Raw genomic sequence first — 24970 nt, 5'->3', positions numbered from 1 at the left:
CTCTGTGTGTATGTGTGTCTCTGTCTCTGTTTCTCTCTGTGTGTTTCTTTCTTTTTCTCTCTCTCTCTGTCTCTGTCTCTCTCCCCCTCCCTCTGTCCATTCCTCCCTTCCTTTCTCCCTCTTTCCCTCTTTCTCTTTCCTTAGCTCTTTACCCCAGCACTAGTAGTGAGAGCTTTGCAGCACTGATGTTAATGGGTGGTCGCCTCCAGTAGCCTTTTGTTCCTCAGGGGCTGTGGACTCCCAGCTATTTGTCACAGTCAGGGCAAATTCCCAAAGCTTGGAGCCAAGATCTCCATGGCACTGGAAAGAAGGAGGGGAGACCAAGATGTTTGGGTGGGTTTTGTTGAGAGTTTTGTGATAATCTTGGGTCTGTTAGGGTAGCCTTACTGCTGGTAGTGTGGAAGAATGGAGAGAGGGTGCTGAGTGAGCTCAGGGATCTCAAATATCAGTTTGTAATTTGGTGTTATTGTTGAACCTTTTTTGGACTTCTGGGTATCTCAGAACATGGAAACAGTTGGAGATGTTTTATCTCTGGTGTATAATTTCTGTTCTAGAGAGATTTGAAAGCTCCTAGGGATCAAAGAAAATATCTAGCCCTCCATCTTGTTGACAAAGAAATTGGCTTCGGTCTTTTGGCAGACTGGAAACTTATGAGATTAGGCTCCTGACCACTTTGCCCACTCACACTCCTTATTCTATATTTTGCTTATCCCATCCCACACCTGATCTTTTTTTTTTACCCCCAAACAATCCCCTGCCATCCATCCTTCTGCCTCAGAGTCTCCCCCAGTGTCTTGGAGCTGGGATGACCTGGCAAGTGTCAAGGGCTTAGGAAGGCACTCCCTGCTTCCCCTACCAACAAGTAGAAACTAAGATTTATTTTTATATCATTGGATCTCTGGAGATATTGAAAAAACATTGTTATATTTGATGGTAGGTTCTATTGTCTCCATTTCTATGTAATATTCTCTATATTAATAATGTGGTTGTGGTTGTTATTGTTTGCCCTTCATTTTCAGAGAAAACCATCCCAGGACAATGTCTCAACTGGTATGTGAATTGGATTCCAGTGTCCTCCAAGTCCAGTGACAGGACGAGGTTACGGTGACTGGGGATGGCCCAGGATGCAATGGGTCATCTTGCTGTTTCCCAACTGACCAGGCTCTGAGCATTCCACGGCACCTGCTTCAGCCAACTTCACAACTGCTGGGGAAAATTACTTCTTCCACACGTTGACCAGGAGACGGACCTCTCTAACTCAGGGACGAGTTTGGGGCTTGTTAGCTGCCCTCAATGTGGTCTACCGAGACAGTCTCCCAGGGTGTGGCTGCTACTTCTGGGACTTACAGGTGACAGTCAGGTAGACACAAAAGGTGGATGAATGACCCTGAAAAGGGCTTGGCAGCTCCCAAATCTAATCTAGCTCTCCCTGATCACCCTAAGTACCTCACCCTGACAATAATAACGTAGAATATAATATTGTTTGGCACCAGGGCTTTTCTAGGGGACATGAGAGCCTAACCATGTATAGCATTGTCTCTGTGGGTAAAAGTCTAATGCTGATGTGGTGAATGGGGAAAACATGACCAGAAAGTAATGCTAGAGCAAAGAAAGTCATTGAAGCTTTTTTTTAAAATGTGCTTAAGAGAGCAAAAGGAAGTTGAGAAGGAAACACAGCCAATCAACAGTTTCAAAAGGAATAGATGGCATCACATACTTAAAAAAAACAAACCCAAACGGAAGTGATATGTCTTCAGATATAATCCTCTATGTGCTCTAGTCTCTACGTAGAAATGCTCTTTATTCCAAGTGTTTAAAAATTCAGAATAAAAAATGAAATTTAAAGAAAAGGAAAAAGTATATTAAATCTAGAACAAGAGAACCCATAGTCAGTTCTAAATCTGCCATTGCTACCTACTTCCCATATCCTTTGACTTCCCTGGGCTACAAAGTCGGATTATGGATAGATAACCTTTCCATCTTTCCCAGCTCTGAACCTGCATTCCTGTAAATGAGTTCATAGGGTATCTTTTCAGTTAAAACTTGGATTGTGTCTATTTGTTAAAGCTTCACTAGCTTAGGGAAGAACAATACTGGCTTTCTTGCTTCCAATATGTTCATTCTCAGTTCCTCGATAAGGTCATCCTTGTCTCCCATCCCAACCCCCATTACTTGTCAAGGCTGCCTCTCACTTTCTGTGCTGAATCTTCCTTTCTTTATTTCCTTCCTCCTTTGGTGAGACTGTCAATTTTCATGGCTTCACTTATGATTTTATGTATATGATTCCTGAATCTATAAATCTTTAGTCTCTCCTAAATTCCAGTTTTTTACTTCTGGTTCCCCTGATTTCCTTCTAGTTGAAGTTAAAATCTTGCCTTTTCTGATCCTCCTTAATTCTAATACTTTTCCTCTTTAATTATTTTCAATTTATGCTATATATAGCATGTTTGTACATAGGGGTTTGCCTGTTTACTTTCCCCATTAGACTGTGTAGTTTTTTCCCTCAATACTATTTTATTTTTCCAAAAAGATAGTTTTCAATATTTATTTTTGTAAGATTTTGAGTTCCAATTTTTCCCTCCCCTTTCTCAAGACAACAAACTATCTGGTATAGATTATCATTTTAAACATATTTCCATATTAGTTGTTATGAAAAAAAATCAAGACAAAAGGAAAATGCTTTAATCTACATTCAGTCTCCAGAATTCTCTCTCTGGATGGGGATGGCATTTTCCATCCAAAGTCTACTGGGATTATCTTGACTCATCACATTACTGAGAAGAGCTAAGTCTGTCATGGCTGGTCATCACATAATTTTGTTGGTCCTATGTACAATATTCGCCTTCACTCACTTCACTCAGCATCAGTTCACGTCAGTCTCTCCAGGCCTTTCTGAAATCATCCTGCTGGTCATTTCTCACAGAACAAGAATATTCCATAACATTCATATCCCATAACTTATTCAGCCATTCTCCTATTGATGGGCATCCATTCAAGTTCTAGTTCCTTGCCACTACAAAAAGGCTGCCACAAACATTTTTGCACATGTGGGTCCCTCTTCCTTCTTTACAATCTCTTTGGGATACAGGCCCAGTACAGACACTGCTGAATCAAGAGATATTTACTTGTACAGTTCTTTGAGCATTGATCTGCAGAGTTACTGGTTCAGCAGTATCTTGAGAGCAGGAACCATCTTGCCTTTCTCCAGCAGACTGCCCAGCACATATTATAGGCACTTACCAATGTTTATTGACTGACTACATCATCAACTGCATCCATCGAACTCAACATGGCCCAAATAGGATTTATTATCTTTCCTCTCCCTATCCTTACCTCATCCTTCCCCCCCAAAAAAAAAACTTTCCCTATTTCTGTCAAAGATCTCACCAGCTTTTGCGTCAAGATTGCAAACTTGGGTGACTGGAAGAATGGTGGTGACATTAATAGAAATTAGTTTTGAGGATCAGTACCTGTGGGAGAAATCCAAATTCTGTTGTAAAAATGTTGAGTTTGAGATGCCTATAAGAAATTCTAATAGAAATGTCTAGCAATATAGGTATATATATATATATATATATATATATATATATATATATATATAATGTATAATTGTATGGTAATATAAAAATCAGGAGAAAGATTAAGTTTGGCTATAACAGTTGGGCAAACATCTGCATAGAGATGATCTAAAGAAATAAACAAAATCATTAGAGGAGAGAGCATAGTAGGGAAAGAAAAGAAGAGGACACAGAGCAGAGTTTGGGGGGAATCCTCCCCTTAATGTATGGTAGAAGATTGATCCTCCTTTGGAAAAGATTGAGTTTTTTTCCTTTCTTGATCTGATTTTTCTTATGTATGTATTTCTTTTCTTATGTATGTGATTACCAACCATCTAGGGGAGGGGTGGGAGGAAGGAGGGGAAATTTTGGAACAGAAGGCTTTGCAAGGATCAGTGTTGAAAAATTACCCCTGAAGATGTTTTGTAAATAAAAAGCTTTAATAAAAAAAAAAAGTAAAAAGTAAAAGAATAAGCAACAACAAAAAAAGGAGATCGAGGTTGAATGGTTAGAAATGAGAACCAAGAGAAAGGAGTATTGCATGAATCACAATGAACACAATAGCATTAAAACAGTCTCCAATTCAAGCTGGAAATGTCCACACTCACAAGGTTCTCGGTCTCAGAACCTGGTTTTATCTCACCTTCATCTCCATATGGGAAAGGTTCATTGACCTTACATCCTCCATATTGTTTACATGTGTTCTCTTCTACTTCCAATGCTTCTGCTCTAGGTCAGTCTCTTATCACCTCCCTCCTGGACTATTACAATAGTATCTTCCTCAATTTTCCTGCCTCCAATCTCTCCCCTCTCCAAGCCATTCATTGACATTCTTCAAACACAGACCTGATCATATCTCAGCTTTCTCCTCCCACCCTACCCCCCTCACCCAACATACATTCAGAAACCCACGATAACTCTATGCTTAGTACGCAACTCCCTCCACAATCTGGTTCTTGTGTAATTTTCCAGTTTCCTTTCATAGTGAGGAAATTCCCTCAACCAGTCCAAGTCAGCACCTTCTTCTCTACAACTTAAGGCAGCTGTCTGGAGGTAGTGAGAAGTTAAGGAAATGCCAGTCTGGCTATTTCCTGAACACAACTCTTGGCTTCAGGCCATCCCATACCTGGAATGCACTCTTCTCCTCCTCCTCCTCCTTTTCTTCCTCCTCCTCCTCTTCCTCCCCTTCCTCCTCCACAATATGATCAAGAATAACAAGAAACATTTATTAAGCACCTATGTGTCAGGTTCTGAGTGCAGAAACACAAAGAAGGACCAAAAAACCCAATCCCTGCCCCCAAGGAGCTCACAGCTGAATGGGGAAGACAATGTACATACAAGATGTAATTTTAGAGACAAGATGTAAATTTGGAGATAACCTCCCCTAGGCCATCCAGCCAGTATGTGCCAGAGGGGGACTTGAACCCAGGTGTCCTGGCTTAGAGACCAGGTGTCTAGTCACCCTTTGCAACAGGTGCATCCCATTCCACAGCCTTCTCTTGCCTCATCTCCTAGCCACCCTGACCAGACCTGCCTTGATGGAAGGTATCCAGGAATAATCCAGCTGGTCCAGAGTTTTGTCCCAGTGTCAAGGCCAATTAATTTCATTTCCCTTGTCCTCCCTAACCCACAAATGGACAAGGGGTGAGAAGAGAAAGAAAAGAGCATCATTGAAACATTTGAAAAACGCCCGGAAGAGACAGAAGGAAGTTCAGAAAAAGATACAAACAAACAGGGAAGGGTGGGTACTACTGTGTTAAATTTAATGTGTATTAAAAAAAACAACAACAACAACAACAATAACAACAGATTGTATGCGATACAAGTTCATTGTTTCATATTCAAATTTTTTTTCAGTTTTTCTTTGCAATTAGAAATGTTTGTGTTTGCTGACATTTATACTGTTCATATTATGGATGGTTAGAAATGAGAACCAAGAGAAAGGAGTATTGCATGAATCACAATGAACACAATAGCATTAAAACAGTCTCCAATTCAAGCTTGAAATGTCCATACTCACAAGGTTCTCAGTCTCAGAACCAGGTCTTATCTCACCTTCATCTCCACATGGGAAAGGTTCTTTGACCTTACATCTTCTTCTGTTCATATTATATTTTTCTTTTCATTGAAGGGGGAAGGTAGACTAAGAATATGGAAGGCTTCCTCTTAGTCCAGACCTTAGGATGACCCAGTTTTTGTTGGTGTCTCCTCCTGCCCGCCATCCAGACAGCTTATTTTTGGACTGCTGGGCTGATTTTTCCTTTCCTATAAAGATTTGCCCATCTTAAACTCTCCAGACTCCTACCTGCCTGATCTGGCTCACTGCCTTGCCCTGACCTTGGACAGAGGCAAATGGCCATCCCTTGGTTACTGACCTAAGGGGTCCCTTGCTGAAGGGCTGCCCTTTGAGGTCTCCAGAAACTCCTGTCCCAGTCTCCATGCTGCCATCCTGTGCAGATGTAATAGGAAAGCCCTTATTCAGCCCCCCTACTATGTGCTCAGCCCTGAAGGACAGAATATTAAATTGGAACGGTCCTTGCTCTCAAGGAGCTGACATTCTCTATAGAGGAGACAGAAGACGCAATGAAGGTCTCCTGCTTCTGTTTGGTTGTTGGGACAGGAAAGGTCAGGCAGTACTTGGGAAAGGCGTGAGACAGATGGCAGGTCCCTAAGGACCTGGGGCAGTAATGGCGGGCCAGATGGTCATTCCCGAGCCCCGAGGCTACCCTTTGAAGCACAGCAGATACAGACAGATATTAGGAGAGCAACATCTGCTGGTTTACACGCATGGAGATATGGACAATAAATACGAGATAGCCAGAGCAAGGAATCCCAGCACCGGAGGCAAAATCAATGGGGCCCAGGGATGGAAAGGACTGTGGTAGGGACTCGGAGGCATCCTGAGGTGAACCCACGCCTTCTCGCCATCGTTTGTTCAGTTGGCTGAGTCACACCAGCCAACTGAGGGTGCCAGCCTGGGTGGGAAGGGCGTGGTGGGGCGAGAGGGAGCAATAACAGGGAAAGCAGGACATCAGCTGGGTAGGGGAGGAGCAGCTTCTCAGGGGTGGAATCCCCCCAAAAATGGACACCTTGGGGCAAAGCCCGGCTGTTCTATATTAGTTGGGAGTAGGGGGTAACCTCCTTCCAGCCACGGGCCAAAAATTGCCATCCTGGTGTATCAGCTCTGGGGGACATGACCAATTCCTCTTTCTACTTCATCCTCACTTCATTTGGACTGAGTTCCCCAAATATTGACCGAGTGCCTCGCCATCTGTAAATAATTACACGGAGTCCTGCGGGAAGTTGTCATGAATAATCCATTTCAACAAAAGCCTTACAGTAGGCCCTATACCAGGCCAGCCCTAGGGATGGGAGCCTGAAAAAGGAAAGGGCAAGCGCTCAATAGCACGGGCAGGAAAGGTACCTGCGTGTACCACCCGGCAGGATGTAAGGGTCAGACCAGGGAAATCTGGGGGAGGGAGATGGGGTGGGGTGGGGTGGGAGAGGGAGGAAAGGCTTCCCAGAGCTGCACCTGAGTGGGATCATGAGAGGAAGGGGCAGGAATCAGGACACGCACTCCGAGCAAAGGGGATAAAATGCAAATGGCCGGGGTCGGGAGGTGAAATGCTAAGATCAAAGGACAATTTGTGTTGTCCATTTGCCTAGAACACAGAGTGAAGGAAAAATAAGAATTTGTTCCGGAAAGGTCAGGTTGGAGCCAGATTGCTGAGATACCGAACTATCAGACTGTGGAAAGACATGATAACTGACTCAAAGTTACTTATTGTCTAACTAGGGGAGGGAAGTTTTGGGCAGGAATACCTCCAACAAAGAGAAGGGTGGTTCTGATCCATTAGAAAGGCACAAATCGGCCTGGGAGCTCAGAGTGGAGAGACAGAGGCAGAGGTATCCACTGGGAAACTCCTTCTTGGGCCTCTGAAGGATTAAAGTCCTTCCTGTCCAGGATATGGGCCCTTCACTGTTTTATACTAACACGTCTTCTTGTAACCATTTATCTTGACTAGGCAGCTTTTCTGGAATCATCCCTTGGGAACATCTCTAAATTGGCTTCCCCATTTCATGGTTTTATGGCCCAAAATCTGTATCCAAGAGATGCTTCCCTGTTTTCCCCCAATCTTTCCGTCTCTACCATCCACTTCAACTATTAAGTCCTTGCTATGTGCAAGACCCATGCAGGGGGTCACAAGCTCACAAGCTTTCCCATCTCTGTTTCCCTCAGTTTCCTATTTCTGTCATTCCCCTAAAGAGGGGCATGGAGGGTAGGAAGCTTATATTGATGTTCACAGAATTAGAGACTCTTAAGCAGCTCTGAAAGGCCATCCAGTCTTCTGAAGATGTTTCTTTCCAGTATCCCAAACAAGAAACTATTCAATTTTACCCAGAATTATAGTCTTGAGGGGCTCTGAAAGGCCATCTTCTAAAGAGGTTTCTTTCCAAAATCCCAAACAAGAAAATTGTTCAACTTTACTCAGACTTAGAGTCTTGAGGGGCTCTGAAAGGCCATCTTCTGAAGAGGTTTTTTTCCAATATCCTAAACAAGAGACTCAAAGAATTTGGGAACCAGAATTCCCAAGGGATTCCATCCTACTTCTGGACCTCCTGACATCAAGTTTAAACCTACCTCGTATCAATTTTCACTCCACTTCTAGTTCTGCCTTGTGTGGTCTAGCAGAATAACTGCCCTCCCTCTTAGGACAGCTCCCATGTTCCTGCAGCCCAACCCTGTTTTCTCTTGTTCAGGTTAAATATCCCCAATTCCTTCAGCTGGTGCTCATGGGACATGATCCTGAGAAGCAAAGAGAAAGGAACTTGGAGGACTCCTTTCCTTGGAGTTAGGAGGCCTAAATTGTCACCCTACTTTGCTTAACTATCTGGGTCTGTTTTCTCATTTGTAAAAATGGTATTGATGGTCTCTCAGGTCAGTTTTGGATCTCTGATCCTATTACCTGTCCTTTATCCTATTTGCTTCCTACTACACTCTCTGCAGCCTATCAGCTTGTGTCCTCAAAAAGTGATCCCCAGATCCAAACACCATGCTCAATCAGCACAAAATGGGATGCAACCTCCCTAGCTCCCAGAAGCAGGCTTCTCTTAAGAGCCCATTACCTTTCTTTTGCTGGCACATAATACTGTTAAATCATTTTAATGCTTCAGTTCTTTGGAAACCCTGAGTTCTTCCCTCTCCACCCCCCAGCTGTCTGCCCAGCCACACTTTTCCCACCTTATTTTGCTCTAGTTGTTTTTTGAATCCATGTATAAAATTTTCTATCTATCCCAATTATAATTCACTTTATGAGATTGAGCCCATTGCTTTAGCTTGTTAAAATCTTTTGGGATCCAGATTTTGTCATCTAAAATGTTATCTATTCTTCTCAGTTTAGTCACTTCTAACATTTGCCATACTGATTATAAAAACTGTTAAACAGCCCGGAATCAAGTACAAATGTCTAGGACATCCCACTGGAGACTTCCCTAGTCTGTGACTGTGAACACTCTGTGGGTCCAGGTGCTCAACCAGCTCCAAGTCCTAACTACACCATCTCTTTTCCATCTTTTTCTTTTTTAAATTTTTTTTATTAAAGCCTTTTATTTACAAAACATATGCATGGATAATTTTTTCAATATTGATCTTTGCAAAGCCTTCTGTTCCAAATTATGCCATCCTTCCCCAACCCTCTTCCCTAGATGACAGTCCAATACATGTTAAATATGTTAAAATATGTTAAATCCAATACACGTATACATATTTATACAATTATCATGCTGCACAAGAAAAGAAGAGAAGCAAAATACAATGCAAGCAAACAACAAGAGTAAAAATGCTATGTTGCAATCCACACTCAGTTCCCATAGTCCTTTCTCTGGGAATATATGGCTCTCTTCATCACTGAACAATTGGAACTGGCTTGAATCATCTCATTGTTGAAGAGAGCCACGTCCATCAGAATTGATTGTTGTATAGTCTTCTTGTTGCGTGAATACCTTCCCATCTTTTTCATACAACCTTCCTGAAAAATTTTGTCAAATGCATTTCCAAAATCTTATAAAAACTGCCCTCATTATTTTATTTTTATTTAATAGCCTTTTATTTACAGGTTATATGTATGGGTAACTTTACAGCATTAACAATTGCCAAATTTCTTGTTCCAATTTTTCACCTCTTACCCCCCCACCCCCTCCCCCAGATGGCAGGATGACCAGTAGATGTTAAATATATTAAAATATAAATTAGATACACAATAAGTATACATGACCAAACCGTTATTTTTCTGTACAAAAAGAATCAGACTATGAAATATTGTACAATTAGCCTGTGAAGGAAATCAAAAATGCAGGTGGGCAAAAATATAGGGACTGGGAATTCAGTGTAATGGTTTTTAGTCATCTTCCAGAGTTCTTTCTCTGGAACTACCCTCATTATTATATTCCCCTAATATACCCGTGGGAAATGAAAATTAGCTTAGTCTTCTATCAATGACTCATGTTGAGGTCATCTGCTCTAGCTCTCATTTTTAGATGTTCTTGAATATTTCCTGGAATTATCAGAATCAAAGCCACTTCATGGCTTCTAGTTTACAAGAGAAGAAAGGTTCTTCTTCTCTTTGAGAACCAGGACCACCTTTGCCTTTCGTTGGTAGTCCTTGGTAGTCCTTGGTTCTCTGTGAACTTCCAACAGTGGAGGCTCATCAAATTCTTTCAATCACTAGTTTGACACATCCTGCAGACCTAAACTTAACAAGAGCAGTAAGGTGCCCTATAACAAACTCTTTATTTATCTTGTGTGGGACAGCATGGTGAATAGAGCACCAGGCTCTGAGTTCAAATTCTAGCCTCAGACACTGACTACCTGTGTGACCCTGGGTAAGTCACTTAACCCTATCTGCCTCAGTTTCCTCATCTGTAAAATGAGCTGGAGAAGGAAACGGCAAGCCAATCTGCCAAGAAAACCCCAATAGAACCACCACAAGTCATGCATTACTGAAACAACTGGACATTTAACTTGAGGTATCAACTCCCTGTAACCCATTTCTGTCTGCCCTTTCAAGTCCATATTTGTAAAGCACTTGGCACAGTGGCTGGCACATAGTAAATACTTTAGAAATGTTTGTTTTCCGCTCCCCTTCCCTTCTTAAAAAAGTCAATAATTATTTATTAGGCACCTACTATGTGTTAAGCTCTGTGCTATAAACCCAAAATACAAAAAGAGACAAAAAATAGTTTCTGCCCACAACAAGCTCAGTCTAATGGGGGAGACACCAAATATGTACAAACAAGGTATGTACAGGATAAAGGGAGGGAAGATACTGGAATTAAGAGATACTGGGAAACACCTCTTGTGGAAGATGGGATGGAAGGCTGGTTCACGAAATTGGGGGAGGAACAGAAAACAAAAGCATGTTAAGAATTGTGAATCTCTATCTTCTTTTATTAGCATCATCTTATCAGTCTTGCACAGCGGCCCTATCTTTTCCTTCCTCCTTCTCTCTCCCCCAACAGAGTGAAAAACAACCTTTTCCCCCAACAATTCCCACGAAGTTATCATCTCCATGCAAATAATTTTTAGATCAATTAATCTAACTAATTAGCCCTAAACTCTCTACTCATTTTTGGTTTTGTATCTCAAATGCTTATTGGGCAACTTAGATATCCTAGAGATAACTTGGATGTCCTATAGGTAACTTAGATTCAGCATATTGCAAACTAAACTTATTTTCTTCCCTTCACCCTCCCTTTTTCCTAACTTCCTTACTACGTTTGAGGGCATCACCATCCTCCCAGTCACCCAGCTTCACAACCTAAGTGTCATCCTCAGCTTCTCACTCATTCTCACCTTCTATAATAAATGAGTTGTCAAGTTCTGCTGGTTGTACCATTATAAATCTCTCATATATTCATTCCCCCTTCTCTGATACTGTTAACACTAATGGAGATCTTCATTACTTTATACCTGATGGAAATAGACAATGATGAACTTGCTTACCTGAAGGCTTTCCCTGCTCCAGACTATTCTCCACTCAACTATCAAAACAATCTTCCTAAAGTACAGATCTGACTATATCCCTTCTGACTGTATCACTCTCCTATTCAAGAAGCTCCAGTAGTTCCCTATTGTCCCCAGGATCAAATGTAACATAACCTTGCCCCTACCTACCTAGCCAATTTTCCTACCTCTTGCTCCCCTTCCCACGTTTATTGGTTCTTTAGTCCAGTGACTGGCCCCTTCAATGTTCCTCAAACAAGATTCTCCATCTCCTGATGGTACATTTTTATAGACCATCCTTTATGCTTGGAAAGCTCTTTCTCCTCATCTCTGCCCCTTGCTTCCTTGAAGTCTCATTGAAAATCCCACCTTCTGTAGGAAGCTTTTCCCCCTCATCTTTAATCTTATCTCATCTCCAATTTATCCTCAATTACATTCTTATTTGGGACATAATTATTTATATGTTGTCTCTCCCCCCCTCCCCCATTAGACTGTGAGCTTCTTGAGAGGCTGTTTTTGCCTTTGTATCCCCAGCATTTAACTGGTTTCATTCAAGTTTTTGCAAGGGTTAATGTTGAATAATTTTCCATGCACATGTTTTGAAAAATAAAAAGTTTTAATAAAGGAGAGAGAATGAGAGAGAGAGAGAGAGAGAGAGAGAGAGAGAGAGATTGAGATTAAGAGAGATCACATCTCCAAAAAGATTCTCCCTCCAAGGGAGCCTAAAGAGGCAGCTAACTGGTGTAGCAACTAAGATGCTGGAGGCAGGAAGACCATTGTTCAAATCTTGCCCCGGGCACTTATTAGCCCTGTGATCCCCAGTGCGTCACTAACTCTCATCTGAACAGTAAAGGGCTGGACCATCCACTCAATATGCTAAGGATGGAAAATATGTGACTGTTTCGGTCACCTAATGGGAATGGGACTTCTTAGAGCAAAACTGGAATTTTGCGTGCAGAATAAATCTCTAATTTTGAACAGGGAGAGTGGACCAAATGAGCCAACAATCTGACATACTTGGATGACATTAAAAATGTGTCCATTAGTGGTAAAATGTTCCATCTCATTCCAAATACTATGAAGCATAAATCACAGCCTTTTTTTTTATGGTTTCCAAACAGGGATAACCTGGGTTCTTCAGGGCTTTAAAAATCAGGATGGATTTTGTACCTCCTCGTTGCATCCTTACTATAAAGTTACAATCTCCAGATTATCAAGTAGATCAACAACACAACAAATCGAAAATAGCTTTTTGATGAAAAACTTGTGAAAGGAAACGTGTGAGGCTGTTGGATGGGGCTCAGCGCCTACTGTACAAGCCCTTAATTGAGGTAGTCAAGTAAATGACTACCTGGAACTTGGGAATTTTGCAATGAGAATAAATAGAATAATTATAAAATCTAAAAGTACAAAGTGGGGGAAAGATTTTTTTTCCAAAAATAAATTAAATGAATGAACAAGCAAATAAATAAAGGAGAGCTTTAGGGGTTTCCATATGATTTCTTTCTCATTTAACTAAGAACCATGGAAAACAAATGGTGGACAATATATAAAACAGGGCAAATTTTTGAGAACTGCTAATAAAATCAGACAAAAAATAAGCTTTATATAATGGAGATTTGTGGTTTTCTGTTCTTTTATATGGATGAGTTCATGTTTATCAATGTTCCCCAAGTTTGTAATAAGAGAAAAAAATTTTTAAAGAAATACATAGTCGTTGGATAGGAGATAAAGGGAAGGCACCAGAATTGGAAGTGAACTTGTGATTTCACTGATATGGAGTCCTTCCAGGTAGGAAATTCCCTCCAACAATGCAGGTCAGCACCTTCTCTGCTACTCAGTCTTACAGAACCTCCTTGGACAGAGCTGTTGAGCAATTTTCCTCCGGGATGACCCGGCAGCTCTTAAACTCTCCATCCGACCCACCAAGGGTTAGATTATAAGGAGCAATAATAATATTTACTCTTGAGAAACAGCATAGTTGGATGCTGCCTGATTAAAGGCCCAATTCTGCCACTTTCAAACTGGGTGATTTGGGGATAACTCACTCCATCTCAAGTATAAAATGGGGGTATTTACACTCTCTGCTTTCTATTCATAGGATTTAGAACTAGAAAGGACTTTGATTTTGTCAAAACAAACAAACAAACAAACAAATCCAGACCTGGGCCCAGAGACCTACAGTCACCTGCCCACAGTCACACAGGTAATGAGTCCCAGAGCCAAGGGTTCAACCTCAACCTCCAATTTTCTGACTCCCAGTAAGAAAAAAGAAGAGGCAGTTCAGAGTCCCGGGCTTCACTGAGCTCTTGGGATCAGAAATGTATCCTTTGGGAATTGCAAAGCAAAGCTGAAGACAATCCATACTGCTGTATGGGAAGGAAGAGGATTAGAGGAAGGAATGGGCCCAACACTAGGAGATACCATCAAACTGGTTTTTAGAGATGAGGAAATAGCCCTGGAGAGATACACGGGAAGAAAGAGCCCAAAGTAACGATATCAGATGGAGATTTCCAGTTAAAGTAGTGCAGGTGGATGGGACTGGAACTGCAGATGTCATATTTTACCTATTGTGTAAAGCTGAGATTTCACGTGATTTCAAAAGAGGGATCACTCCCCAAACTGCTTATAGGATCAATGATTTAGAGCTGGAAGGGAACCTTAGAATCCAACAAGTCCTTTACAGATAAAGAAATTGAGGCACAGGACAATGGTTTACTCGGAATCACACATCCAGCCTCTATATCTGATTTACATCCCAATGCAAGCTCAGTGTCTATGGCCGTTCCAAGTTTGCCTTAGTGTGAGCCACAATCCCTGGCCCTTGTGGAGCTGAGCCTGGAAGACAGATGGCAAAGCTGGTCGATCCGGTCTCTTGCTGTCCTCGCCATGAATACGGACAAGATTGGAAGCTGAGTCAGGACCCAGCATCTGGCAATTCATTTAGCCCAATTCTCTTCATTTACTGAGGAGGAAATAGAGACTCAGAGACCTGAGGGCTTAACAGTGAAGATTCTGTATCCATACTGAGTCTTCAAATCCAAAAGTGTTCATTTTTATTTAAAAAACAACAACACTGAATTTTATATTAATTTTGACATTAACACCAAAATAAAGTGAGCATTTCCATAGATATTGCAAAACAGGAAAGGATTGTACAAATCACTATTATCTAAATCTTGTTTATATTTTTAACACAGCATCTAAATTTCAAAGCTGTCCTGCTTATTTATTGTGGTCTGTGGGACAGGGAAACCTGACCCCAAGTGGAAAAAAAAAGCCTTTGTAAAACATAATAAAACAAAATCTCCCATTGATCATGGCTCACAGGTGTGTACTCACCTAATTCTGCCCCTTGGGTCCATCCATCCGGTCTAAGTCAGGGAAGTAGCAGTATCCCGGAATCAATTGCACGGGTCAGTTCCTAAGAGCATGGTTGCTATGGGAGACTTCGTTCAGGTTTTGTCCATCCAACTCTGCACTAGTTCACACGGTTTCTCTCAAACCATTCCCTTCACTGATTTTTAAATGGTTCAATAATATTATACCACCTTCATGTGCTATAATCTGTTGGGTCACTCTGACTCAATACAGCTATGGGATGATGATAGAACCAGAGACAGTTTGAGACAGAAATTGAACCCATGGCCCATTTACCTCCACCTCCAAACTCCTTCAGTCTACCATCTGGGAGAATACAACTTCGCTTATTTGTAATGGGAATTAATGACAGAATAGGACTTCACATTTTAAGGCCAGCTTTAAAAAAAAAAAGTCCCTATTCCGAGGTTGCAAATGATTCCTTTAGAAGGAACCATCATGTAACCCTAGTCAAGTCAGTCACTTGTGCTCTGAATCTTACTTTTCCTCATCTATAAACTGTCTCACATGCTCTATGTAGACTTGCAAACTTGATATAAATGTTAGCTATTATTAGCATTATGAATTGCTTCAACAGATCTGGAGATCCTTCCACCGGTACAAAACTCTCTCCTTTAGGTCACCTCTCATCCTGTGCAGGTCCTCACTACCTAATGTCCTGGAGGCTTTCTTTCTAGTATTACTTTGCCAAATCCTGCCCAATTCCCAATTTGGAATGTAACAGATACCCTTTAAACTCTTGAATTCCAATTTTCAAATGTTAAAACATCCCATTTGCAAGATGTGCAAGATTTTACAGCAAAAAAACAGCAAAACTTTTGTATACGAGTTCAATCAGTAAGAAAGTAATTTTAGGTTCCCGAGTGGGTAAGCAAAAATTAACAAAATTGTGCCATTATGGGGATCCATTTCTGGCTGCTTTGTTTGAAATTGGGGACAAAGAGAATAACCATTTGCTCTAGATATACTTATTATTCTTTCCACATTTTATGTCCTTTCTCATGATGTAAAATCTGAGTTAAATTTTTTTTTTTAAAATAGGGATTAATTACACTTACATGAGTTTAGCTGTAGTCAAATTATGCATAATGTAAGAGCCGCTGAGTAGCCCCAGAAAGCACTGCTCGAATTACAGACAAGAGATAATTTATAGCAAAGGAATTCATGTCTGGCCAGTTTTTCATAGGTTACAACCATCAGGGACCCAGAATTGTCCTTTCCTAAAACTGACAAACTCATCTTGGCTTTCAAAGCCTGGGCCAGAACTTTTCTGTGGCCTTTGCCGATCCGTGTTTGCATTGGCTCAGCCCAAGCTCTGAAGACTTCTGCTGACACCCTAAAGCCTCTTAATTGATGGCATTTGTACTAGGAAACACTTCTGGCTCCATCCCATGACCATGAGATACTTTACACCAAGATTTATGCAGACTGAAAATGGAAATTAGTCTTAAAAAATCCACCAGTCCTTTTGGTTTCTTCAGGTGGCAAAAGCATCATGAAAAATACTCAACTGGCCAAGTAGCTGCACAGAATCCGAACCATACCATTGTATCGTGCGGTGAATAAATACAACTCTTGCTTCTTCTTTTGCAAAGATATTCTGCCCAAGCCGTAGTGTGAGGGAAGTTACTTGGCGGTTTTTCTCCCACCCAAGGTCCCACTCCCATTTCTTTGGAGAGAACAGACGTATAATGTTGCACAGAATGTATATTTTAGAACACTTGGCATTCACTGCTGCATCTCGTCTGGGATACAGAATAGCTGTCTTATCTTTCTCAGGGCGTCCGCTCCTGACCCTGCTGTCCAGTCCAGATTGTAAGGGCGGGAGCTGGGATTTTATTGAGAGTTTTGCAGCGCTTGGCAAGCGGTGTGTGCAGACAGACATTTAACTTTAACTTGGTGAGAGGGAGGATGCTTGTACAGGTGTCTTCAGATTCCACAAAACTTAGCTGGAATCCCATGAGGAAGACAGGAACCTATGAGCTAAATAACCAAAAATTATTCCCCCTCTCAAATAAATCTGAAACTCTCTGCTGACTTGTTCCAGAAAACCCTGGCTCCCAGAGACTAGCAGCTGGAGTCCTTGGAGGCAGAGCGCTCCCAGGTACCATTACCCACGCCAGAAAGTTCATGGCTCGACGTGTCTTTAACAGCATTACTTGGCTTGACACCGCCTAGCCCTACCCTGAACTTTTGGCGAAGGCACGGGCGCCCAAGCTCGGCTTCAAGCTGGAACACGTCTTCTGCAATGACTTGCAGTTCTTGGAACTCCAGGGAAACACCTTTCTCTCTAAACTCCTTTGTCAGAGGTTCCTTTGGATCACCCCGGTGGTGGATGAAACCCCCTGCACTCGGGACTGCCGCCTCAGAACCCTCGGGGACACGGGGATGGCTTGGGTGCGAGGTGGTCTTTCTACACACTCTTCAAGGGTAGGTGTGTGCCAAGAGGGATCCCTCTGGGAGCAACAGGACTCCCAGAGTGGTGACCGGGGGAGACAGTCATGGTAACCGCATTTGCCCAGTCTTATGGCCCCTTTGAGATTTTCAACCATGAATCAAGTATTTATCAGACAAAATAAATGGGCTTTTCATATAGCCCACTTAGTAAATGGGCTTTTCATACAGCCACAGAAGAAAATGAATGCCAAATATATTTTAACATATACTGGACTACCTGCCATCTAGGGGAGAAGGTGGGGAGAAGGAGAAGGTTTTGCAAGGGTAAATAAAAAGCTTTAATAAAAAAAAAAAAAAAAAAAGTTAAGAAGAATTGAAATAATACTGGGAAATTTGACTGGCTACAAACAGTTCAAATAAAACCTTTTTCTTATACACAAGGAAATACAACAAAATTCCACACTTTAAACTTTTTTCTTTTAGTTCCTTGATTGAAAACTGATTTTTTTTTAATTCTTTTATTTATGAAAAACTATTTTAATGGTGCTAAAATGATCCACTCCCCCCACCCTTGCCAAAAAAACCCCACTGGTATGGGGACTATTATAAACAGTTTATTTAAAGACAAAGTAAAAAAAAAAAGAAAAAAAAAGGTGCACAAATACAGATTACAATATATCTGAGTATTTCACATGAAAGAAAACATGTAAATTGCATTAGTACTGAACGAGCAGAGTACCTGGAGTCCAGTCTTCCCACAAATAAAATGAGGTCACTCCACAAACATGTCATGCTTATGAAAAATAAATCTTATTTCCTAGAAACCCCAAATTCCAACTACTCTGACTGTCCGATGCCTGATTTCCCTGCTGAATAATTTTGAGACAGCCTCTACAACAAAAGTTAAAAAAAAACTGACATGGCACTTGAAAAAGGTTGTGGAAAAAGGAAAATAAGTAAAAACATATTTGCAATGGCAATCTGTATAAAATTTACACATCTTATTTGTTTTTAAAAATCATATTAAAACCAAAGGCCACCCTGGAGGTTAAAGCCACATCATAGAAAAATGCATATCACCTGTAACATGACCGGTAGAAAACTGATCAGTTTTGTGCAGACATTTCAAAATGAAGACTCTAGTTGTTACTCATATGCCTTGAAATAGTATTTAGCTGATGAGAACAGTAAATGCACTTCTGGCCCCAACTCTTGTGTACCGCACAGCGTTCCTGAAATCAGATCACGGGATAAAGACAAAGACAACCCCACCACAGAGGAAGCATCACCAATACCTTCTGATGACAGATTTCTCCATCAACGACCTGGGGCAAACCCTTGGGTCTCCAAAACAAATTTTAGATTTATAATCTACCTAATAAAAAAAGGAACCTCTTTAGATGATTTTATTTTCTTTGACTTTCTCCATATTGGCTAGAGCATAGGAAAAATAAAAAAATGTTTAAAAAATCATATTTCTAATAGCTTCTAAAGAAAGGAGGGGAAGAAAATTTGTAAAATGTATAGGATCAATTCCTTAAGTCATTCTGAATTTAGGACTACGTCTGACTGCCTTCCTAGAATTAAATTTTTAATAAGGTTGGGAATGTAGAGGCAATTTCTATGCATAGGGTTATTCCAGCTTCCAAATTATTCTCTCAAAAAATAATGAAAGGATGATACTTTGGGCGTTTATTCAACCAATAAATTTCTCAAACATATTAATATTTATTCAAAAATAGCTTAAAGAGTCTGCCTTCTTACTCTATATTATATCTGTTATCTACATAATAAGAGTTTATAAAATCCAGAGTGAACGGAATAATGGCCAGTTTTCTCTCACATTAATTATAACCATTTTTTCTTGGATTTCATGGAAGATTCCATGGAGAAAATCAGCAAGTATTCCCATGATAATATTCAAGAAAATTCTGAGTTGTCTCAGTCGGAAGCTATCGTCTCCTCTCTCTATCAGGTTGTAAAGGACTTGTTTTTAAATGTACACCAATTCAACCGGCTAAATGTAATGCCTTTTCAGGTTGGGAAACAGAGGCATTTCTTCTCCTTCTCTCCCAATTGCCTCAAAGAAACAAACAGTTGCTGAATCACAAAAAAGCAGCTGTGGAATGCTTCCCTGGGGTATGGGGGGTGGGTGGGGGGGAGAAGAGATAAATATCATCTTCTAGCTTCTCCAACTTCAACCTTCCTGTCCTGCTAAAGACACTTTTTACTTTCTACCTCCTGATGACCTCCTTTCCCCTTGGCTCTACCCTGGTTCCTTTGCATCCTGGTGAGCTGACGCCCAGGTGTATATATTTCTGGCCCAACATCTCAGTGGGGTACATTCTTTCCTCGGGACCCCCACAGGGCAAGACTGACTGACAGATGACTGGAGTGTGCCTAGCGTTCTCCTGAGTGGAAAGGGTATCCTCCAGTTATAAGGAAGCAGCATCTTTCTTACCCTCACCGGTTTAGGGACTGTCATAAAGTTACAAGTCTGACCGTTCAGGACAAGGCGGAAACATAAAACTGAACTCCTACAGATAAAGAACGGGAAAATGTATTTGGAAGCCCTCTTCCTCCTCCCAAATGAAACTCCTCACCAGCACTGCCACCGGCGCCGGCTGATGACCGTGTAACTAGGAGAGGCTCGGACGATGCTGTTTCACAGTGTGCCTTAATGCAATGTACCAGGTCCTCTTTCAAAGCTGCAATGAGTGTTTCTTTCAAAAAACAAAGGGGACGTGGCTACCTCTTAGCAAGCCACGTGGGAGCACTCCTCGGGCACCCCCTAGATACCAGCAGTTGCCCAGCGCATTACAGCTCCATCCCTCCTGGTCCGGGTCTCTGGAATGTGCTTTCGGATTCTTTCTTGCAGTTGAACTTAAATGTGATCATTCAGTCATTACAATCAGGGATAAATGATACCGAGTATGTCACAGTAGATGACAAATTTAAAATGCTCAGCTTATTCTATATGGTTGCATCCAAACTGGTAACTCGTTTATCCATGCATTATGGGACGACACAGGCAAAAGGAACGAGGCCCATCAGACACACTCTTCTGCAGACATTAGAAGGGGATTGATATACTCGAAGCCCTCAAATTCAGACTGGTCAATCTTCTTCACGATGTCACTGTTGGTGGAGAAACCCGTTACGTATTTAATAATGCTAAGAAAGGTAGTATCAGTAGTCATAAACTAATTAAGACAGCAAACTGGTAAAAAAAACAAAAACAAAAACAAAAAAACACATACATACATACACGAGAAATAAGGCTTTACAAAATTATAGGCATCAACTAAATAGGGCACCAAACAAAATGGAAGAACAGAAATCATTTAGATCAGGGTCCTTAACTTGGGAGAACTTGGAAGAAAAAAAGCACCATATGAGCTAGAATGAGAAAAGCTGGTTGACCAACAGCAAAGTGCAGACTCCTTCAGGGAGTCTGGGGCCCGAAAGGAGGGCAACATCTGCTCCAACCGAGCTCCCTATCCCCCAGGGAGCTGACAGAATTGGGCCTCAAGGCAAGTTCTAAGGGACGGGATGCCAGTGCTGGACTGCTTAGGATCAAAGGGATTTTTCTTGGAATCAAAGGAAGAAGGGCACCAAACAACAAAGGGGCAGACAGTCTGGGCGCGGGGACGGGGGTGAAGCCAGCTGGCCCGGAGGGAGGGGGCCAGGAGCCTGCGACAGCTGCTGCGGATGCCCCCAGACAACTGCTTTATCCCCGGGAGCTCCAGGCGAAGAAGCACCAGAAGGTTCAGCCCTGCTACTTACTCATCATCGGGAGTGAGCTGCACAGGCTCGTTAGTGAACTGAGAGTCGAAGTTATCCAGACCAAACTCCCCCGAGATGTTTGGCTTGAAGGGAGGCACCACCTGCTTCTGCTCCATCTAGAAAGACATGTTCAATGGAAGCCGGCGTGAGAAGACGCAGCTCTGAGCCCCCACCTGTCTTCTCAGACTCAATTTCAGACCTCAAGCCTAACCCTAAAAGAGAAGGCTCCCCGACGGGGACGATGTGGCCCACCCCGAGCCCATGCCGGGCCCACGCACACAGGGCCACTCTGAGCCCTGGCCTGCACGTGACTGCAGCCACGTCTACACCCATGACTAGACATACAGACCGTGCTACATGTGTGTACATCGATCACTATGTCTCCACGGGCACATTCGCACACATACACGAATACACACTCAGACACACTCTTTCTCTCACTCTCACACACTCCCATCCCTAGGGCGATCCCTCCACCAAAGCTGAAGCTGACCCCCCTGGAGCTCAGAGGGTCTCTGGAAGTTGTTCTGGCCTAAAAACTCATGGCCAACTAACAGAAAAATCTTCCCCAACTGAGCTGGGAAGGGGGGAGGTCCTCTGAGAATAGAAATCTAGCCTGTCCATCCCACGCCCTGACTGCTCACAGGATCAGTCAGTCAGAGTCTGCGCTCCTCTGACAAGAACTTTAGGGAGCTGAAGTCACCTCTGTTCCTTCTAGTCCCAGGAGGCAATGAAGGAGGAAGGCTAATTATAAAAAGCATTCGGGTTACTATGGTATGAGGACTTCCTCAGGCCCAACTCTGGGCCTTCTAATGCCAGGCAGACGATAAGTCTATAAAGAAACCTATCAGGCCCCTCCCCACCAGCTGCATGCCCCATCTTGGGCGACTCCGAGCTCTACTCTCTGATTGGCCAGCCTTGGACCAGGATCACCTGAACTGAGGGTGCCAGCCCAGCCGACCCTACTCAGTCCCACTCCTGCCTCTACAAGGAGCACCCTTCTTTCCTCCCCAACTTTTAGCTCCCCTTTGAGTTTGATCTTGCTCCATGAGACCATAAACTCCTCGACAGTAGGGACTGTCTTGCCTGGTGCCTGGCTCCTGTGCTTAACAAATGCTCTACCATCTATCTAAAGGGTCAGTCTATCAGCAGCCCCGTACTCTAGAAGAAACAACTGGGATACAAAACCCAGAGGAAACAAAACCTGTTTACACAGCAACAAAAAGATTCTCTTCGTACCATATCCCAGTCAACGTTTCGGAAGAACGGATGGCCCTGAATGTCAGCAAAGCCTGTCTGCGGGTGGCAGCCTAAACGTTCCTTCGGGTCCTAGAGGAAGGGAAACAGTCAGTGTATTAAATGTATGTCAAAGGGGGATCACAGGTTTATGCCTCTGGTATTAGGAACCTTTCACTGTTCTTCCTAGAGGCTGCTTAAAACAAAATATTCCTGCGGCCTCGGGGTCCCCCCTCCAACCCCAATACATCATGCAAGTTAAGAAGGAACCGTCAGCCCTGTTGCCTAAAGCCTCACAGGCCGCCCCAAACGTTATACCCGATACGGTGCAGTTCTAAGTCAGTCCTAAGCATGGCTTTGCAATTACAGACAACACCCAGACCTGCTGTGAACTCATGCGTCACTTAAAGGAGCCACAAGAAAACACCGTTTCCCCCTTGTGGATAATCTCCTCCGGGGCCCGTGACGTCTTGGTCATTTCACTACTGTGAATGAGGACATGGACTCATTTTTCTTTCTGGTGAAAGTCGTTTTTAAATCTGCATATTTGCACCTCTCGCCTTCCCTTGTCACTGTGCTAACAATTAAGTCTCAAGCTGCGCTATCTCCTCTGGAAGGTGTGCATCCCACTTGGCTGTGACACCGTCGAGTGGTGTTACCTTGCAGGAGGGCTCCACGGCAGCCCCTTCTCTGGCCCATCTCTAGGAGACTGGCAATGGCTGGAGAAAGGGACCCCAAGCTCCCCGTCCCTCTGTTTTGTAACGGTCAGGGCAGCACCTACTTTCTCCCACCTGGTCACAGAGTTCCCCTGCACTTACTGTCCTGACCCCAAATTTGGCTCTCGCCTCCCCGCCTGCCTTGCCCTCTTACTGAACACAGTTAGCCCTTTGGGCAAGCCTTGCTTTCTCAGGCAGGTGACCTGCTCCTGGCAGAGAGATCAATCTTTCTTCTCTATTTCTTCCAGTATCTCCCCTCCAGCCAGCACAAAGCCGGCCCTGGGGAGCTACCTTCTGTGGAACTGATGCCCTATTTACTGCTCCACAGTGACTTCAAACACAAGCCTGGAAAAGGAGGCGAGGGAAGGGGAGGGGCTGCTTTGTAGATGACATTTATGTATAAACCAACCTCATCTCACCTTACCCACTGGGGGGAATTAAGACAATCAATGAAAAGAAAAGGGTTCATATTAAGCACAATCATGGAACTTCTAAGAATCTGACTTGAGAATGAACTAAAAACCAAGGAGGACTCTCGGTCAGCTCTGGGACTCAAGCTCCAGACCCCCTGCTTGGGAGCTCGACCCCCAGAAGTGCAGCTGCACCTAAGATGGCCACAAACGCGACTCTTACTTTATTAAGAAAACTCTTCAGGACACTGGCGGCTTTGACTGACAGGGAGCGGGGTATTCGAATCTGCTTCTCCAAAATAACTAGAAAGGAAAGAGATCACATTTCATCTCCACATTACCATCATCACCATTTCTCTACTGATCTTCAATCTTGCATCTCTCCCGGATGTTCAGGGAACTCAAACTCAATATGTCCAAAAATGAACTCCATCTCTTTCCCCCATACCCTCCCCAGTACCATGGTGGTGCTCAAAGCGTGGTTCAGAGAATCCTGGGACTATCTGAAACTCTTTTGGAGTGTCTATAAATTCACAATTTTTATTTTTAATATGGTAGATATTTACAATAAATATTAACATAAACCAAAACTCTCTGGAAAGAGGCTCAGTAATTTTTAATAGCATGAAGGTAGTGAGATCAGTACAGTGGAAGAGGTTGGTACTGTCTTGCTATCCTCTGGGCTTCCAACTTAGATGCCTCCCCTTCGCCTCTCTCCTCCCCTACCACATCTAAGCCCTGCAGACTTCGGGGCAACCTCTTCTCACTCCAGTCCCTGCTCCATTCAGCCTCTCGAGTGGCTTTCCCAAAAGCCAAGTTGGAGCCCTTCATCCCCTTACCCAATGGACCCTGGGGGCTATGGCTTCCAAATGTGCCCCTCCTGCACAGCTGACTCTGACCTGCGCTCTTCCACCCCAACGAGACCCTCTGGGTCTCAGCTCTGGGTATTTTCCCTAGCTGCTCTTCAGGTCTGGAATAACATTCATCCTTGTCCCCAGCTTCCTTTACATCCTAGAAAAACTCTCACTTTCCAGAGGAACCTTCCCCAAGCCCTCTTACTCCAGTGCTTTTGCTCTGTTAATTATCTCCTACCAGTCCTACACAGAGCTTACTTTATGTCTCTTTGTTTGCACACTGTCTGTCCCAGTAGACTGTGAGTTTCTTAAAGGCCCTTTTGTCTTTTTTCTTGTACCCAGCCCTCAGTACAGAGCCTGGCACACAGTAGGTGCTTAATAAATGTTCAACTACTCCAGGAGGTGCTTAACAAAGATGACGCTTCATTTTGACCTTTTTGTGGGCTGCGGGCCTTAATCCTGTTCCACTGTGGAATCCGCCTCTCCCTTTGTACCCCTTTTTATTTCTGAATAGGCTATCCTCTTTCTTCTGTCTTTCTGGGGGTCCTCAAAAAAGATCACTCTGGTTACTGAATTCTCTGTCCCACAGCATTGTCCCAGCTAAGCTGCAGATATTTGGGTACACAGAACC

The 24970-nt window shown here is 42.8% G+C and overlaps 1 protein-coding gene across 1 annotated transcript in view; it reads right to left on the bottom strand.

Moving 5' to 3' along the window:
- Positions 1-17931: 17931 nt before the first annotated feature.
- The window catches only part of PRKCI (protein kinase C iota), a 58399-nt gene continuing 51360 nt past the window's right edge, over positions 17932-24970 (bottom strand). The window contains exons 15-18 of the mRNA XM_031957645.1: positions 23709-23788; positions 22363-22452; positions 21124-21239; positions 17932-20475 (exon numbers count right to left, since the gene is read on the bottom strand). Of these exons, the coding sequence (XP_031813505.1) occupies positions 20388-20475; positions 21124-21239; positions 22363-22452; positions 23709-23788 (374 nt within the window). The 3' untranslated portion in view covers positions 17932-20387. The remainder of the gene's footprint in view (positions 20476-21123; positions 21240-22362; positions 22453-23708; positions 23789-24970) is intronic.

This window comes from Sarcophilus harrisii, chromosome 3 (genome assembly GCF_902635505.1).
Source record: "Sarcophilus harrisii chromosome 3, mSarHar1.11, whole genome shotgun sequence".
NCBI lineage: Eukaryota > Metazoa > Chordata > Mammalia > Dasyuromorphia > Dasyuridae > Sarcophilus > Sarcophilus harrisii.
This window is presented reverse-complemented; position numbering and strand designations above follow the sequence as displayed.